This window comes from Equus caballus, chromosome 14, assembly GCF_041296265.1.
Source record: "Equus caballus isolate H_3958 breed thoroughbred chromosome 14, TB-T2T, whole genome shotgun sequence".
In the NCBI taxonomy this organism is placed as follows: Eukaryota; Metazoa; Chordata; class Mammalia; order Perissodactyla; family Equidae; genus Equus; species Equus caballus.
In genome coordinates, this window is record NC_091697.1 from 11,007,020 (window position 1) to 11,025,143 (window position 18,124).

The following is an 18,124-nucleotide window of genomic DNA, read 5'->3' on the forward strand; positions in this document are numbered from 1 at the left end:
TGGACAATTATAAGGGCTGTGATTGGATGGCATGATTCAAACCCCTTCCAACTTTACAATAGTCTCTGTGACCTCTTCATGTATGCCCAGGAGGCAATACTGTCAGGTGGTCACCACACGTCGTGGCACTGGCAGCACTGGCAGTGGGTGGTGTGTATGCCTCCAGACAACAGTCTTAACCACATGCACCTTTAGGTGGAACTCATCCAGGGTTGTCTGCAGGCACAGTCCTTGCAAGATGTCCACCCCCAGAACATACTCTGGGATAGGTGAAACATACACTGTGTACACTCGGGGCAGCAAATGACCAACACCAAGGGACAGAGACACTGGTTTCACTTTCACTGTATGACCTCCATAGCCATCAACATATGCCAGTTTCCCTGGAAACTTATCTGGGTTGCCGTAAATCTGACTGCAATGATCTCCAGTATCTACCAATGCCAGCATACGTTGCACATCGGTGGGGGACCAGTAAAACTCAAGCTCCACATGTGGCCTTTGGGCCTCCAGGGACCCCCCCCAAAGCCAGGCACCTCCACCTTCCCCCTAGTCAAAGAGGTATGCGGGTTCTCCTCCTGAGAGCTGCATAAAGTCCTGGGGGCTCACCTGACAGCTTTGGCAAGGATTCTTTCCCATTTCTGCAGTCTTTTGGAACTGTTGTTCAGGCTTTAATGGTGCCACAGTGCCACCAAGACAGCATTTGGTTGCCAATTTATTTTTGTCTGATCAGTGCCTGCAGCTAGCAAATCTATCCACATTTGTGTATGGGTGACTTGCTTAGGCCCTTTCTCCACCGAGCCTGCTCTCCTCTTGGTCACCACTAACCGTGTGACACACACGGTTTTCTACTTTTGTCTGCCTTCTATATCCCCTAAAGTGGCCATTGCAGTAGTTACCTCATGCATCCGGGGCCCCACATAACATGCCAAAACGGCCACCAAGGACCCAAAAGCATTAGACCAGCAAAGTTAACAACCAAGTTCTTCATCCTGGACGTAAAGCCCTTATCATCAGGTCCCTAGGTATTTAGATTAAAAATGGCTTGCCACATTCCCAACTCATGGATAACTTGAACTAGTTCTGCATAGGTCTGCCATCAGTTCACAGTCTCTGATAGCTCCTGGGTATTATCCCACATGGTCTGGGTGGCAGCCATCACCTGCTGTATCATGGAGTGACTTCCCTGCCTTTGGCTTAGGTGGTGGCTAGTTGGTAGCCACTGCTGAAAGGAGGGGTGCAACATGATGGAGGCCAGCTTCTAAATCTCGTCAGTGGTACAGATTATACTATCCACCCCCTCATCCCACAACCACAGGAGCAAGGCTGGTATGGTCTCACCCGGCCTTGCATGCATTGCTTACACAGGTCTGGCAGTTCCACTGGTGTATAGGAGGTATATGCTGAACTCTGTCATGATCTGGGATCCTTGGGTGACAACTCCTGGGCCCAAGGGCTGCCCATGCTTTATCTTTTGCTGGATTACTGGCTGAGCATGGAGAGGGTGTGCTTCCTCCATGTCCCTGTGCTCAGTGTCCTCAGGAACACAGTGAAAATTCTAACACATATGTTATTTTCATTGCAGGAGGGGCATAGATACAAAGACAGGAAGGGGAAGTAGAAACATAGAAAAAGATACTCACAGATAAATATAATTGGCAAGCTTCAAACAAGATAAATAAAAGAAAAATTACATCTTAGGCACATAATAATAAAATTAGTGAATACCAAAGAAAATCTTGACCATAGTAAAAAAGAAAGAAAAACACTTTCTTCAAAGAAACATTAACATTAATGACAGTTGACTTCTCAGCACCAACTATGACTATCATAAAACAATTTATATATAACTTTAATGTGCTAAATAAAATAATAGCCAACTTAGAAATTGTATACCCAGTAACCATAATTTCCAGAAGTAGAAAAAACATGAAAATGTTTCATACATCTACAAACTGAAATAATTTGTTGGCAGGAAATCTGTGGATCAGAATTGAAAGCAGAGTTATTCAGGAGAAGGAAAATTGTCACTATGGGGAAAAAATGCAGGGGAAAGGAAAACAGTTAAAATTCCAAATATAAGGCTACACGTAAAGGAATATTTACTTATTAAGCAATACATGTCATGTGTGGTGGAGATATGTGCGTAATTAAAATCCACTATAAAATTAATACAAATTTAGAAGGGACTAAACTACTTGGTATTCTAAAAGGATTACATTTTTGTAAAACTGTAAAAGACATAATTTCTAGTATGATGTAAAATTTCAAGAATGTATATTATAATCTCAAGCATAAGAATGAAAATCAGTATAAAAAGTGCATAGCTACTCAGGTAATGAATGTAAAAATTGGGATAATAAAATACATTAATCAAAAAGAACAAAAGAAGAGATCTCATCAAGATAGCAGCATAAGCACCCTCTGAACTCCTCTCCTCCCAAGAACACAACCAGGTTACAACTATTTTTGGAAAAATTACCCTGGAGGGAAAACGGGAAACTGGATAAAAAGAACCCCCACAACAAGGGACAGTCCTGACTAAGGTGGAAGAGGCAGAAATTCCTGCTGGAGAGGAAAAAAGCCACCTTTGGGAGAAGTAGAGTTTCTCAGCTGGTCAGGTGGGAGCCACCTTAAGGTATTGACAAAATAAAAATGGCAAGCAATAGGATATATTGGAGTATATGAGCAAGCCGTCTGGTATAAACCTAATTTGGCCTGACTTTGTTTTTTCCAAAAGGGCCTGACTGTGGCCATTGAGCATGCATTGTATATACATTTCCTATGGCAAAAACAAAGGCCCTTGAGATAAAGGTGCAATTTCCCTCCCCCTCCCAATGTTGGCATTTCCTTAAAGATTAAGCATCTTTCCTTATGCTAGGAAATGATTGCAGTGCTCTCCCGTGACCACTCAGCTGGAGACAACAGACCTGCCATCCTGCTGTGTTCACCAAGACAGCAGACCTACCTGCTGTTTCCATCAATCGCTGTGCCAACAGAGCAGTCTCCAGACTGTTGTAAAAGGGACATTTCAATCATATGTGAAACAGCCTGTTTTGGGGTATATAACCACTCTGTGCACCCCACTTCTTTGGTGCCCTTTCTTCCTTCAGGAAGAAAGGCCCCGGGCCATGGTTCTCAGATTTCAGCTCTGAATTAACTCACCCAAATTTTCATTTATAGATTGGTTATGGATTTCTTTGGCGGTTCGCAGCCCTCACTGGAGGAATGAGGTCCAGAGTGGGGGCCCATACTGTTATAAGCATCCTTCAGACTCAACACAACTGAAATGAGGGTCTTACTGTCTGGCATTGCTGGCTATTAACTGCAGCAAGGATACCCCCCAGAAAAGCTATCAGACGAAAGCTGAAAAGACCTGGGTCTTTAAGGGCCCACCACAAACTCACCCATTTCAGCAACTCAGAATCACCAAAGAGAAGGCTGACAGTCCTTTGCTGCAAAGAGATTCACCTGGTGGGCTCTGGGGGCATCTTGGTGAGAGGAGGGACCTCTCTGGAGACTGAGACATTGGTCGGGGCCATTGTTCTGACCTGGTCCAGGTGTGCTGACACAGACCCCTGGGGATGCCATTGAGGTTCTTCCCTTAGCCTGTTAGCCCAGGGGTCTGCCATACCCACTAGAGTTTGTATTTAATCCAGTTCAGCCAGGGTAGTCAGCCTGCCCTAGGGACTGCCCCCACCCAACAGCAAGCCCTCAGGCTACTTGTCAGCCAGCAAGTAGGGTGCCTTGATCCTGTACAGGCAGACAAGTGTCTCTGCCTCTGTTGGGCGGGGCATGTGTGAGGACTAGGTGAACTGTGGTGGCATTAGTGGAGAGGTGGGGAACTCTGCAATGGCGCACTGGTGTATGTTCCAAAGCTTTGGGAAGTGTGCGCAGACCAGGCCTATGTTGACAGTGTGTGTGCTCCTGTGGGGGTTGAGGGTTATCAGAGGCAATAGACCCCTCCTTCACAAATAACCATATAAAAGATCAGCCCCACCTTCCAAAGCCTGAAACAATTGAGTGCTGCCATGCCTAGGGCCAGCCCAGCCAGCTGCCTCCCTAAGAGAACAGGCAACAGTCTTGTAGGCCTGAGTCCTATAGCAACTGTAAATCCCTGAGCTTAGCATACAGCTACACTGGGTAACAATCCAATTAAGAGGAAAACTGCAACAGGAGTGTGCTGATAGATAGACTTTGTAGACAACCGTGCTGAGGTTCCCCAAACAGGATTTACAAACAGCTAGCCAGGGAAGGAAAGACTAGACTGCCTGGGTACCTGCAGTAAGAGCAATAATGCCACAGAAGAAAGACACAAGCAGACCACAAAGTGGTCACTCCTGGATCATTTGCACTGATGACAAGAGGAAAGCACACTGCTGGGCCTCATAAGTCATCTCTTACATAAGGCTGCTTCTCCAAAGTCAGGAGACATAGCCAATTCACCCAATCCATAGAAATAAGCACAAAGAGGCATAATGAGGAGACAAAGGAATAATTTCCAAGCAAGGGAACAGGACAAAACTCCAGAAAAAGGACTAAATGAAACAGAAATAAGTGACCTACTTGAGAAATAGTTCAAACAAAATATCAGAAGGATGCTCACAGATATTTGGAGAAGACTGGATGAACACAGTGAGCTCATCAGCAAACTACTGGAAAATATATAAAAGGACCATTCACAAATGAAGAACACAATACTGGAAATGAGAAACTCACCAGAGGGACTCAATAGCAGAGTAGAGGATTCAGAATAATGGATCACTGAGCTAGACAAAAGACTAGAGGAAATCACCTAAGCTGTACATGAAAAAGAAAAAAAAATAGACAGAATAGGGACAATCTAAGGGAACTCTGGGACAATATCAAGCATGATAACATTCTGATTAAAGGTATCCCAGAAGGAGAAGAGAAAGACGAAGGGGCAGAAAATTTATTTGAAGAAATAATAGATGAAGATTTTCCTAACCTAAGGAAGGAAACAGACATCCAACTACAGAATGCACAGAAAGCTCCAAACAAGATAAGCCAAAAGAGTTCCACACCAAGACGCATTATAATTAAAATGTCCAAAATTAAAGATAAAGAGATAATCCTAAATGCAGCAAGAGAAAGGCCACATGTGACATACAAAGGGAAGCCCATAAGGCTATCAGAGGACTTTTCAGTCAAAAGGCTGCAGGAGAGGCGAGAATGACATGACATATTTAAAGTGCTAAAAGGAGAAAACTTACAGCCGAGAATACTCTATCCATCAAGGATGTCATTTGGAATGGAAGGAGAGATAAAGTGCTTCCCAGACAAGCAAAAATTAAAGGAGTCTATCACCAAGAAACCAGTTCTACAAGAAATGCTGAAGGGACTTATTTAAGTGGGAAAGCAATGACCACAAATAGAGATAAAAACAATTATAAAAAAGGCAATAAAATCACTTGTAAAGGTAAAAATATAGGAAATGTAGCAGACCAAATGCCTGTGAAGATAATATGAAAGTTAAAAGACAAATGTACTAAAATCACCTATTTCAATGATAAAAGCCTATTGCTTAGACACACTAAACAAGAGACTATATATGATTTCAAAACATAAAATGTGGGAGAAGGGGAGTGAAAAAGTAGAGCTTTTAGAAAGAGGTCAAGCTAAAGAGTCTATCAACTTGATATAGATGCTTATACACATAGAATATTATATAGGACCTCATGGCAATCACAAATCAGAAACCTATAATAAGCAAGCAAAGAAGTAAGACAAAAGAAATCAAACATATCACTGAAGAAAGCCATCAAACCACAAGAGAAGACAGCAAGAGAAAAGTCAGGAATAGAGAAGAACTACTAAAACAACCATAAAAAAATAACAAAAGTGTAAGAAATACATTTTTATCAATAGCTACTTTAAACGTCATTGGAATAAATGCTCCAATCAAATGCCATAGGATGGACAAGTGGATAAAAAAAAAAGAAGACCCATGTATATGATGCATACAAAAGATACACTTCAGACCTAAAGACACTCACAAACTGAAAGTGAAAGGATGGAAAAAGACATTCCATGCAAAAAACAATTGAAACAATGAAACGGAGAGCAGGTTCTTTGAAAAGATAAAGAAAATTGACTAACACTTAGCTAGACTCACCAAGAAAAAGAGAAGTCTCAATTAAATAAAATCAGAAATGAAACAGGAGAGACTACAACAGACACCTCAGAAATACAAAAGATAAGAGAATAGTATGAAAAGCTGTATGCCAACAAATTGGATAATCTAAAAGAGATGGAAAAATTCTTAGAAACATAAAACCTTCCAAAACTAGACTAAGAACAAGTAGAGAATTTGAATAGACCAAATACCACTAAGGAGATTGAAACAGCAATCAAAAACCTCCCCAAAAATAAAAGTCCAGGACCAGATGGCTTCCCTGGTGAATTCTACCAAACATTCAAAGAAGAGTTAATACCTATCCTTCTCAAAATGTTCCCAAAAAATGAAGATTAGGGGAGGCTTCCTAACTCATTCTACAAAGCCAAAATTATCCTGATAGCAAAACCAGACAAGGACAAGACAAAACAAGAAAATTATAGGCCAATATCCCTGATGAACATCGATGCAAAAATCTTCAACAAAAGACTAGCAAATAAAATATAACAATACATTAAAAATATCATACATCATGATCAAGTGGGTTTCATTCCAGGGATGTGGGGATAGTTCAACATCTGCAAATCTATCAACATGATAGACCACATTAACAAAATGAAGAAGAAAGATCACATGATCATCTCAATAGATGCAAAGAAAGCATTTGAGAAGATACAGCATCCATTTATGATAAAAACTCTAAATAAAATGGGTATAGAAGGAAAATACCTCAACATAATGAAGGCCATATGTGACAAACCCACAGAAAATAACATTCTCAATGGAGAAAAACTGAAAGCTATCCCTCTAAGAACAGGAAGAAGACAAGGATGCCCACTGTCGCCATCTTGTTTAACATAGTATTGGAACTCCTAGCCAGAGCAACCAGGCAAGAAAAAGAAATAACAGAGACTCATGCTGGAAAAGAAGTGAAACTGTCATTCTTTGCAGACAACATGATTTTATGTATAGAAAACCCTAAAGAATCCACACAAAAGCTTTTAGAAAAAATAAATGAATTCAGTCAACTCATGAGATACAAAATTAACATACAAAATTGTTTGTGATTCTATATGCTAACAACATAGTCGGGGAAAGAGAAATTAAGAATACAATCCCATTTACAATTTCAACAAAAAGGATAAAATACCTAGGAATAAGCAATCTAAAATGTGAAAGTTCTGTAAAGTGAAATCTATGAAACATTGTTGAAAGAAATCAAAGGAGACATAAAGAATTGGAAAGATATTCTGTGCTCTTGGATTGGAAGAATTAACATCGTTAAAATGTCCATACTTCTTAAAGCAATCCATACATTCAATGCAATCCCTAAGTTCCACCAAGATTTTTCACAGAAATAGAACAAAGAATCCTAAACTTTATATGGAACAACAAAAGAACCAGAATAGCCAAAGGATTCCTGAGAAAAATGAACAAAGCTGGAGGTATCACACTCCCTGATTTCAAAATATACTACAAAGCCATAGTAATGCAAACAACATGCTACTGGCATAAAAAGAGACACACAGATCAATGGAATAGAATCAAGAACCCAGAAATAAATCCACACAGTTATGGACAGCTAATATTCGACAAGGGAGGCAAGAGCATACAATGGGGAACGGACAGTCTCTTCAATAAATTGCATTGGGAATGCTGGACAGCCAAATGCGAAAGAATGAAAGTAGACCATTCCCTTATACCATGCATAAAAATCAACTCAAAATGGGTTAAAGACTTGAATGTAAGACCCAAAGCCATGAAACCTCTGGAAGAAAACATAAGCAGTATGCTCTTTGACATCTGTCTTAGCAGCATATTTTCAAGTACTATGTCTGGCAAGGGAAAAAAAAAACAATAAATGAACAAATGGGACTATATCAAACTAAAAAGCTTCTGCACAGCAAAAGAACCAATCAACAAAATGAAAGTACAACCTAACAATTGGGAGAAGACATTTGCAAACCGTATATCAGATAAGAGGTTAATATCCAAAATATACAAAGAACACATACAGCACAACAACAAAAAAACCAACAACCCAATTAAAAATTGGGCAAAAGATCTGAACATAGATTTCTCCAAAGAAGATATACGGATGGCCAACAGCCATATGAAAAGATGTACAACATCATTAGCTATCAGGGAGATGCAAATGAAAACCACAATGTGGTATCACCTCACTCTGGTCATAATGGCTATAATTAACAAGACAGGAAACAAGTGTTGGAGAGGATGTGGAGAGAAGGGAACCCTCGTACACTGTTGGTGGCAGTGCAAACTGGTGCAGCCACCATGGAAAGCAGTTTGGAGTATGCTGAGAAAATTAGGAATAGATCTACCACATGATCCAGCTATCTCACTTCTGGGTATTTATCCAAAGAACTTGAAAACGCAAAGGCATAAAAATACATGCACCCCTATGTTCATTGCAGCATTATTCACAATACCCAAGATGTGGAAGCAACCTAGGTGCCTATCAAGGGACGAATGGATAAGAAAGATGTGGTATATATACATAATGGAATACTATTCAGCCGTAAGAAATGATGAAATCCAGCCATTTATGACAACATGTATGTTCCTTGAGAGTATTATGCTGAGTGAAATAAGTCAGAGGGAAAAAGTCAAATCCCTAATTATCTCACTCATAAGTAGGAGATAAAAACAACGACAAACAAATACATAGCAATGGAGATTGGATTGCTGGTTACAGATGGGAAGGAGAGTGAGGGCAAAAGTGGGGATTAGGCTCACATGTGAGGGGATGGACTATAATTAGTTTTTGTGTGGTGAACATGATGTAATCTACACAGAATTCAAAATATATTACGATGTACATCTGAAAGCTATATCTTGTTACAGTCCAATGTTACTGCAATTAAAAAAATTTAAAAAATTTAAAAGAAGAACATAAGAAAGAAGAGAGAAGGGAACCCAAACAAATGGAAAAGATAGAAAGTAAATAACAAGAAAGCAAACAGAAATGGATCAATAATTAAATTAAATGCAAATAACCAAACTGCTGATATCAAAATATTAAGATTTTGTTAAAAAACAAATTTGCCACTTACATATTTTCAAATACAAACAAAGAAAAAACTGGCAAAATAAAGAAAGAAAATGATATACCAGGCAAAACTAAACAAAAGAAAACTGGTGCAATTATCCTATCAGAATGCATAGGCAGTAAGTCAAGCAACATCTTTTGAGATAAAGAGGAAACTTTCATAATGCCAAAGGGATACTTCCACCACAAAGACATAAAACAAATTCTCTGTGCACACACTAGTTTAGCTTTAAATGATGCATGACCTAACTTGACAGACTTAAAAGAAGAATGTGACAAACTCATAAATCATACTGTGATATTTTAAATTAACAGTCAAAATAATAGAACTGATAGATCTTCCAGCAGAGAGAAAGACCAGGGACTCACCTTGTTTTCCTCACTCAGCCTTAAAATCTCCTTCCATTGCCCCATAATGGCAGAGTTAATGTGGCGCCAGCTGACCAGGAGCAATATGGTTACAGGTTTTGCAGGTTCAATCCAGTTCAACACCCCAGAGAAACTGAGTAAGAGTAGGTTTGGAACCAAGAGGCGATGACTGGATCAAGTGTTTATATATAAAATAATATCTCTGTATGATTTTTAACAAATAGCCTCCAGTACAGCCTTTCAAGCACAGTTTTTATTTTAAGATATTCTGATTTATTGTCCAGTCAATCATAGTACCTGAAAATGTTATATATATTTTTAATATATCTGTTCGAAGTAATATATGGACAACAACTTTTACCATTACAGAAGAAGGCAGGTTATTTTAACTCTTAAAAATATCACTAAAGCAAAGTAAATTATGTCCCCAGACTCAAGAAAAACATTCTTTAGAGTCCATGTAATTTCTACTTGGCCATGTGACTATTAGTATATACAATTCCTGCCCATTTTTGTAATCTTTTTTTCACAGTCTGATATACTTAGATAATGTTTAGGATAATATAGGATATGATATATAAAGAATTAATAATTTAAGTTATATTATATGAGCATTTAGATCACTGTCACTGTCTACTGTTTAAGAAAACTGTTTAAATGATCTAATAACCACCTGTGTACTTTTTCTCAGACATAAACAAATAGAGGAAAGAAGTCTATATGGTAAACATGAAAATAGGTGTTTGAATTTCAACGGACATTTCAAAATATGAGGATTGTCAGCAAGAGAGACAGAGATGATGCTATTTTACTGTGAGTACATCACACACATGAGTTTCATTTGTGTGTGCCTATGAATACACAATGCCAAAAGGTTGAACACATATTTTCAAACAATGATTCAATTCAATTCAGGAAGAAATTTAACTAAAGAGTTTATTATATTCATTCACTGAAAACCAAATTTCATTCTCTAGTATATTTGTAGACCCTGACTCCCTCAGAGTGTAGTGGGATAAATGAACTTCTACAATCTTTGCTGTAATCTCATCTTGGAATCCATTTTCTGCCATTCTCATCTCTGTTTATTTTCTATTGAGAGAGAGTGATCCTTCCGGCAGCTGTAGCTGTTTTTATACCAACGTCCATCCATCCATTCTCTGAATCTCCCTCCAGCGTTCCTAGTGTCTCTCTCATTATTCAGATTTCCTACATCATGGAGATATCATCTTGGGATATCATTTTGTCTTACAGAGAAATGACACAGAAAGTCCAAGTCATTACATCTGTAATTTGTATTCAGTGCAGGGTTGTTTTGATTATTCCACTGAGATCCATTTTAACTACCTCTCAGAAACTCAGTCCGAGATGCTGTTCCCTGGGCCCCTTGTTCTTTATTCAGGAAATGTTATTTTGATTGATCTTAAATATAATGGAATCAATCAATACTTAAGCAAGCATGACAGAAGTCTGTTGAAAGCAAACTGATGAGGGCTGTTGTCTTTATTTTCCATTTTTTTCTGGTGATTTCACACAGGTCACTGTTCGAACATGGTGATGCCCTGCAAAGAACTAAAGTGAGTATTTGTGGAAATTCTGTCTACTTTTCGCAGTCACCATGGATTTATGACCTGGATAGGGATAGGCATGATCCACGTAGTCTCTTTGGTTCTTTTTTAGGCATAGGGCAGGGGAAAACTTGACCATGGATTGCAATTAAGTTTAAAATAGAGGATACTTATTTGAAGATACTTGTGCTTACGTTGTCTGCCTGACTTCTTAAATTTTTCTCTTACATATCACATATTCACAAACTAGACCTTAAAACAAAGTCAACTAAATTTAGGTAAGTACACTGTTACCAACGTGGTAGGAATACTTAATATGTTTCAGAAATTATTTTAGAATATCCCCTTTCTTCAATTAGTGTAAAGGTTTAATTAGAAAAATGGTTTAAAATGAGTTTTCAAATTTTCTCATTGTATCAATATGCTTGCTCTAAGCTGCTTCCACACCTCTCGTAAGTGTAGCCTATGTAACAACTTCAGTTCATCATTTGATGTGTATATTTTATCATATACAAGAATTTGTAATTCACTCTTGAATAAGGAGAGTGATAGGCTAAAGTTGAATTTGCAAAAAAAATTATTTCTTCTGAAACTTAGAGAATAAAATGCTTTGGGAGTTCATGTGTGAATGAGATTCTCAGGAACAGTTGTGGCATTGACTTCAGAGGTCATAGTGTGATCAATCATCCCATTTTTCTCAAGACTGAAGGTGTTCTTAAGACATGAGACTTTTTCTGGAAAAACAGGGGCAGTCCCAGGCTAACCCAGATGGTTGACTACGCTTCATTGGGTAGGGCCATATTTTTTACACAATTATATGCACACTCCTCTAACCTGCACCAAATTTTCTCTTTTTCACTGCTTTTAAGTTGCAAAATTGAGAAATGGGCACTTTCATCTCTCTTGCAATACTTCAGCCGTGAAGCTAAGCTAAAGAGAATGCAACATTCTCCCTGAATGAACTTGAACTAGAAGCAACTCTTACTTAGTGAAGAATTATCTTGAATGAAATTGTCTGACAAAAGTTATTCAGAAATGTAAGAGGATAAAGTAAATTGTACCACTCTAGCCCCATAAAACATAGTGGCTGCTCTGGTGAGCTCCTAGCAGCTTGCCTTACATATGGTAGCACTTTAAAAGTGTGCATATGTTGTCCATGCTTGCAAAGAAGAAAAAGATATTTGAAACAATGATGATGCTGATGTCGATTATGATGATATAGTTGATGATATGGGAGAATACATTGAGTTGCATTGGCATAACATTGGCTTGTAGATTGCAACACCACTGAGTTTTTTAAATCAGACTTCCTGGATTCAGATCTCCATGTCCCCAATATCTGACTGAGTGGCAATGAGCAAGTTTGTTAACACTACCTAACTTGACCAACTACCTCATATGTCAACTGGGACATTAACGTTCTTAATTATTAATTAATCCTGTTCTGAGGATTAAACAAAATAACATGTTGAATGACACATTAAAATATTAATGTGAACCTCTATTAATGTTCTGAGTTCTAAGAGTCAGTAAACACAACATGACCTCAATTCCCTCCCTCTAGGAAAGGTTTGCTGGTGTTTCTTTGTCAGTGTGCTTGCATTCTGCCAAACAATAAAAATTAACTTGTCTAAAAAGAAATGCAAAAAAAACTTGTCTAAATTCTCTCTGCATGTAGTTTTATCTATTGTAACTTTTATTTTATTCTGGCAATAATTATTATAAATAAATCCTAGTGTTAAATTTAATTAAATTGTCATTGTTCTAAGAGTCAATCAGTGCTTGTAAGCACAGTCAAATCTCAAAATGGACAATATGTCTCCCTCTGGACTTATCCTCCATGCTGCCTGCAGGATTGTCTTTCTAATGTTGGGACACACCACATATTACTTTCTCGGACTTACAACTTCTTCCTTATTACCTACAGAAGCACACAATTTTTCCTTAGAGTATAATAATCAAACAAGACCTATCATATTATACTTCGAATAGCAAAATAATTGTTCTATGCACACAAATCCATCACCAAAATGTTTGCTTTATCCCAGACAAATTTTGTACTTCACACCTCCATACATTTGCAGCATTAGTGTTTTTCCTTGGTGTTTATTTCCTCTCTTCTCTTCCTTCTCCCTGAATACTCCTTGAAAACCGCTTACCTTTCAAGGACAATACCATAATAGTATTTTAGTTTGGTCTTCTCATTATTCTTTCCAAGACCAAATTAAGCATGCTATGTCACTATATAAAATTGCTTTATACTGTACTTATAATAATTTTCTGATGATCTCAATACATTGTTTGATTGTTCATTTTTTAATTTACCATTAACTCCAAAATAATTGAAAACATTTATTACATTTCTACATCATTGTAATCAAATAGAAAGCATAATGATTAATACAAAGTTTGACTTTGAAATATTTGTTGAATAAAAACATCTTTGTTGCTTTCAGAATTAATTGAATTATCTTTTATTTTCCTAAGCGAATCTGCTTATTCTTACATTATACTATTATTCAATCATTGCAAATATATTTTTGGAATGTATTTCTTCCTTTAAGCAATAAAAATGGCCTCATTATTAATTTTAAAAACCTATAGGTTAAAAATATGACTTTTTAAAATGATAGGAGTGTGGAACTCTAAATTACCTTCACTTGAGAGCTAAATATGGGCTAAGTATTGGGCTAATGATATGCATATATTATTTAATTCTCAAAGCAACTCAACAAGTTTATCACTGTTGTTATTATACATTTAACTAACAGAGATAGCCCAAGATTTTGAAAACATGTTAAAAATACAAGATCATTGACAGAAATTGTCATCGTTAAGATTTAAGCCCTAAGCATTTACCTAATTTTAATTAACTTTCACTACTTTTTCTTACCTCCAAATTTAAATCAATAAAAAATCTGTCAGTTTAAAAATAATAACTAAAGCAAAATAGATGATTCTAGATGAGATGAACAAAAAGGAACATGGCCAAAAGTCAATGGCTATAAATTACAAGACCTGAAGAAATAGATGGCCCTGCTGATGTGGGCAGGCTCTCTTTGGCTGGATGCTCTGGCTTTTGGGGATCAAGGGTAGCATGGAAGCCAGGCCAGTCTCACTTGCAGAATTTAAGTAGAAACCATTGACCATAGAATAGAAGCTTTGGACACCTGTGGATTGAAAATAATATATGTCTACACCATGGTTCAATAGAAAACATTCTGAACAAAGCTTTTATAGTCGATAGATGCCCTCTCCTCCTAGTGAACTGTTTCATGATACCCCTTTGAATTTGGCCTTTTCTACACACACTAACCATTCCAACTTATGGCACGAGCATTGAGAATAGAGCTGCAACCATGCAATCACTCTTGCAAAGGGAATGGGACATTCCAAGAAGAGATGAGAAAAGCGATCTCTAGATCCTCTTCACTTTTACTCTTTAATCAGAGATAGTGGAGCAGAGTGTACTTACCTATCTCTTTGCAAACTTTCTGCATTTTGTGAAACCTGGCTTTGAATGTTGGGACCAAATCAGTAATGATTACATGGGTAAATAAAGATTACATGGCCATATAGCATTAATTACATTGATAAATAACAATTCTCCAAGGGAAAATTGAAGTTTTTTCTTCATCACGGACTCAGTTTATATTTGGGTGCCTATTTTGTGAGTAAGATCAAGAAGGCTGGAAGAGGTCCACTGTCTTATAAATTCAACCCAAGAAGCTTTGATACCAGATCTCTGATTCAGATGGAATGAAGGACCAGAGGCTCTTACTATAATTGGAAAACACATTCAACACTCAGTATTTTAAAGAGTAATGTCATTTAGTTCAATATCATATATTTCCAATATTCAAAAATACTTAAATTGAATTTCAAATATCAACTATCTCAATTATATTTTCTATCCTCATCTATGTTTTCCAAATCACATCTTATTCAGAATAGAACTTACATGTTCTTTCCAACCTTTCCTTTATCATTCATATTTTGTGTACATTCACCATAATATTTTGTGTTTTACCTGAAGGCATATAGCGGAGAGGTTAAGAGTAATTTCCTTAGAGTCAGAAAACCTAGATGTAAATTCTGTCTCTTCCACTTATGAGATTTGTAATCCAGGCATCTGTTATTTTATCTGTCAGAGCATTGTTGTCTTGTCAACTACATAAAGATGTTAACATTTAATTTCCAAAGTTTTTCTGAGAAAAAATGATATATCTACAGAGGATCTAACACATAGGTCCAAGTACTGGAAGATATTACATCCCTTCACTATGAAAAAATTAAAAAAAATAAAGCTTGGAATTCTTGAAGTGGAATATAGGTTAAACAAAAACTTTACTTTTTTACACCAGTCTGAACAGCTACACATGAATCAGTCACTAGCTTAAATTTGGAAAATTGTTAGTTGGGGTTTCAGGGCCTAGAGGAGCAAATCAGACTGGCTTTTGTCTCAAACATGATTTTTATTTATACCACTGGATAGGTATCCAAGGTACAATATGACCTCTGAAAAGCAGTGAACAATATAAAACATAAAGCTATGAATAAATTTACAACTGCTTTGAACACTGCTACTGGATTCACCAGGTCACAAAAGTCCTGATAGTCATGAATTCAGGTAAAAATATGACTATACATAAAAACAAATCTATCCAAACAAATAAGCAAAAAGAAAACAGGTGACAAAGTGCTGGAAAAGTTTTGAGGATGAATAAAATAAACAAGAATTTCCCTTTGAAACTCATGGCTACCTTTCAGATAACTGTTTTTCAGCTGCTTGTATCCTGGACTATCCCTAAAAAACTTTTACTCCGACTATATAATATCTAATATTTGTCCCAATTTATACTATTTTTGGAGGTAAGAAATCTGAAGGTTATGAAGGGTAAATGGCCAGGCTACAGCTATGATGAAATGAAGAGGTAAGCCCAGATTTTCTATTTTTACATCCAACACTCTTGCCATTGCATGGCGGTACAACAAATTAGTTCACTCAATTTTAGCATTGCACTTTTAAAATTGAGGAAAAAAATCTCAAAGCAGGAATTTGGTTAAATTGTTTCAGCTGGGACTTCAATAAATTAGTCAATTATCTCATGAATACCCAGCCTTAGAATTTTCTGTTGGGCATTTTCCCCCTGTTATGTTCCCACTATGATTAGTCCTGTCAGCTTCTGTTGTTCTAGATATTACTGCTTACATATGTTTGTAGAAAGATAGCATGCAGTTAACAGAATAAATGAGATATGTAATTATTTGTATTATATTTCCATTGTCTGTGTGTGTGTGTTTGTGTATATATATATACATATATAAACGAATGTAACTTAGGCTCAGGCAAGTTTCAACTCAAAATGATAATATTGAAATATTTGAAGACATTTATTTTTCTATTATTTTTCTTCTCAACCACAGGCTTCTGTTTACTGGAGTCATTAATGGAAGAGTATGAATCAGAAAATGGTATGGATCTGAAGAATAGAGGATATTGCCTGGAAGACCAAACTCCATCATAAAGGAATTCCTGCTACAATGTTGTGTCAAATTAATACTCAAATCACTTCATTCACACACACACACACACACACACACACAATCTTATAATGGCATTCAGATTTATTTAATCGCCACGTGTTCACTCTCTGCAATGTCTGTCATTTAATCACCAAAGCAATATGAATAACAGTATTGTAACTGAGTTTATGATTCTGGGGCTCAGCCAAAATCCTGAACTCCAGGGAGTTCTCTTCATTGTCTTTCTCCTTATCTATCTTGTGGCTTTTCTTGGCAATTTGATCATTGTCATTGCCATAATCTATAACATCACCCTACATACCCCCATGTATGTTCTCCTTCTGTCACTGGCTATCGTAGACATCATCTGAACAACAAGCATAATACCCAAGATGCTTGGGACCATGCTAACATCAGGAAGGACCATTTCATACAGAGGCTGCATGTCCCAGCTCTTCTTCTTTATGTGGTCCCTGGGAGCTGGGATGGTTCTTTTCACGACCATGGCCTATGACCGCTGTGTGGCTATCTGTTTCCCTCTTCACTACAGCACTGTCATGAACCACCATATGTGCATGGCCTTACTCAGCATTGTCATGGCTATTGCAGTAACCAATTCCTGGCTACACTCAGGTCTCATCCTGAAGCTGACCTTCTGTGGACCAAATACCATTGACCACTTCTTCTGTGAGATACCCCCACTACTGTCTTTGTCCAGCAGCCCTGTGAAAATCAATGAGGTGATGGTCTGTATTGCAGACATTACCCTGGCAGTGGGTGACTTCACCCTCACCTGCATCTCCTATGCTTTTATCATCACTACCATTCTCCGCATCAGCACAGCAGCAGGCAAGAGAAAGGCCTTTTCGACATGCTCATCCCACCTCATAGTGGTGTCCCTTTACTATTACCCTGTAATCTACACCTATGCCCTCCCTGCTTCCAGCTACACATTTGAAAGAGACAAGGTGGTAGCTGCACTCTATACTCTTGTGACCCCCACATTGAACCCCGTTGTGTACAGTTCCCGGAACAAGGAGATGTAGACAGGGATTAAGAAAGTCTTTTCATTTCTGAAACATTAATGATTTCAAGGGGGTGCATCACTACTGTACTTTAGAATCATCTAGTAGAACATCTCAGATTTTACTGATGTTTCATAGTTATTTCCATTTGAAGTTTTCCTATTCTCTCGTAAGGGCAAGAATGTTTCACTCCACTGTAAATCACTTCCCTAGCTCCTTATTTCCAAAATGGACTTATTCTCTTATGATTTCACTACTAATTTATACTTATCATTCCACATGTTAATCAATTTTTTTATGTATACTTTAAAAACTAATTACACTAGATGAAAGTGTTTTCTCTTTTTCCTATTCTGTTCCTAACCTCCTCATCATCTCTACAGTCCCATACTTTTCATTTTTACAAAATCTGCACTGTCATACACATACA

General features: G+C 37.5%; 1 protein-coding gene across 1 annotated transcript; it reads left to right on the plus strand.

Annotated features, from left to right (window-relative positions):
- The first annotated feature begins 16,830 nt into the window (after positions 1 to 16,830).
- On the plus strand, positions 16,831 to 17,754 carry LOC111772216 (olfactory receptor 13G1). The gene is given in 1 exon segment (XM_067053884.2): positions 16,831 to 17,754. A coding segment is annotated over 1 exon segment (924 nt).
- Positions 17,755 to 18,124: the final 370 nt, after the last annotated feature.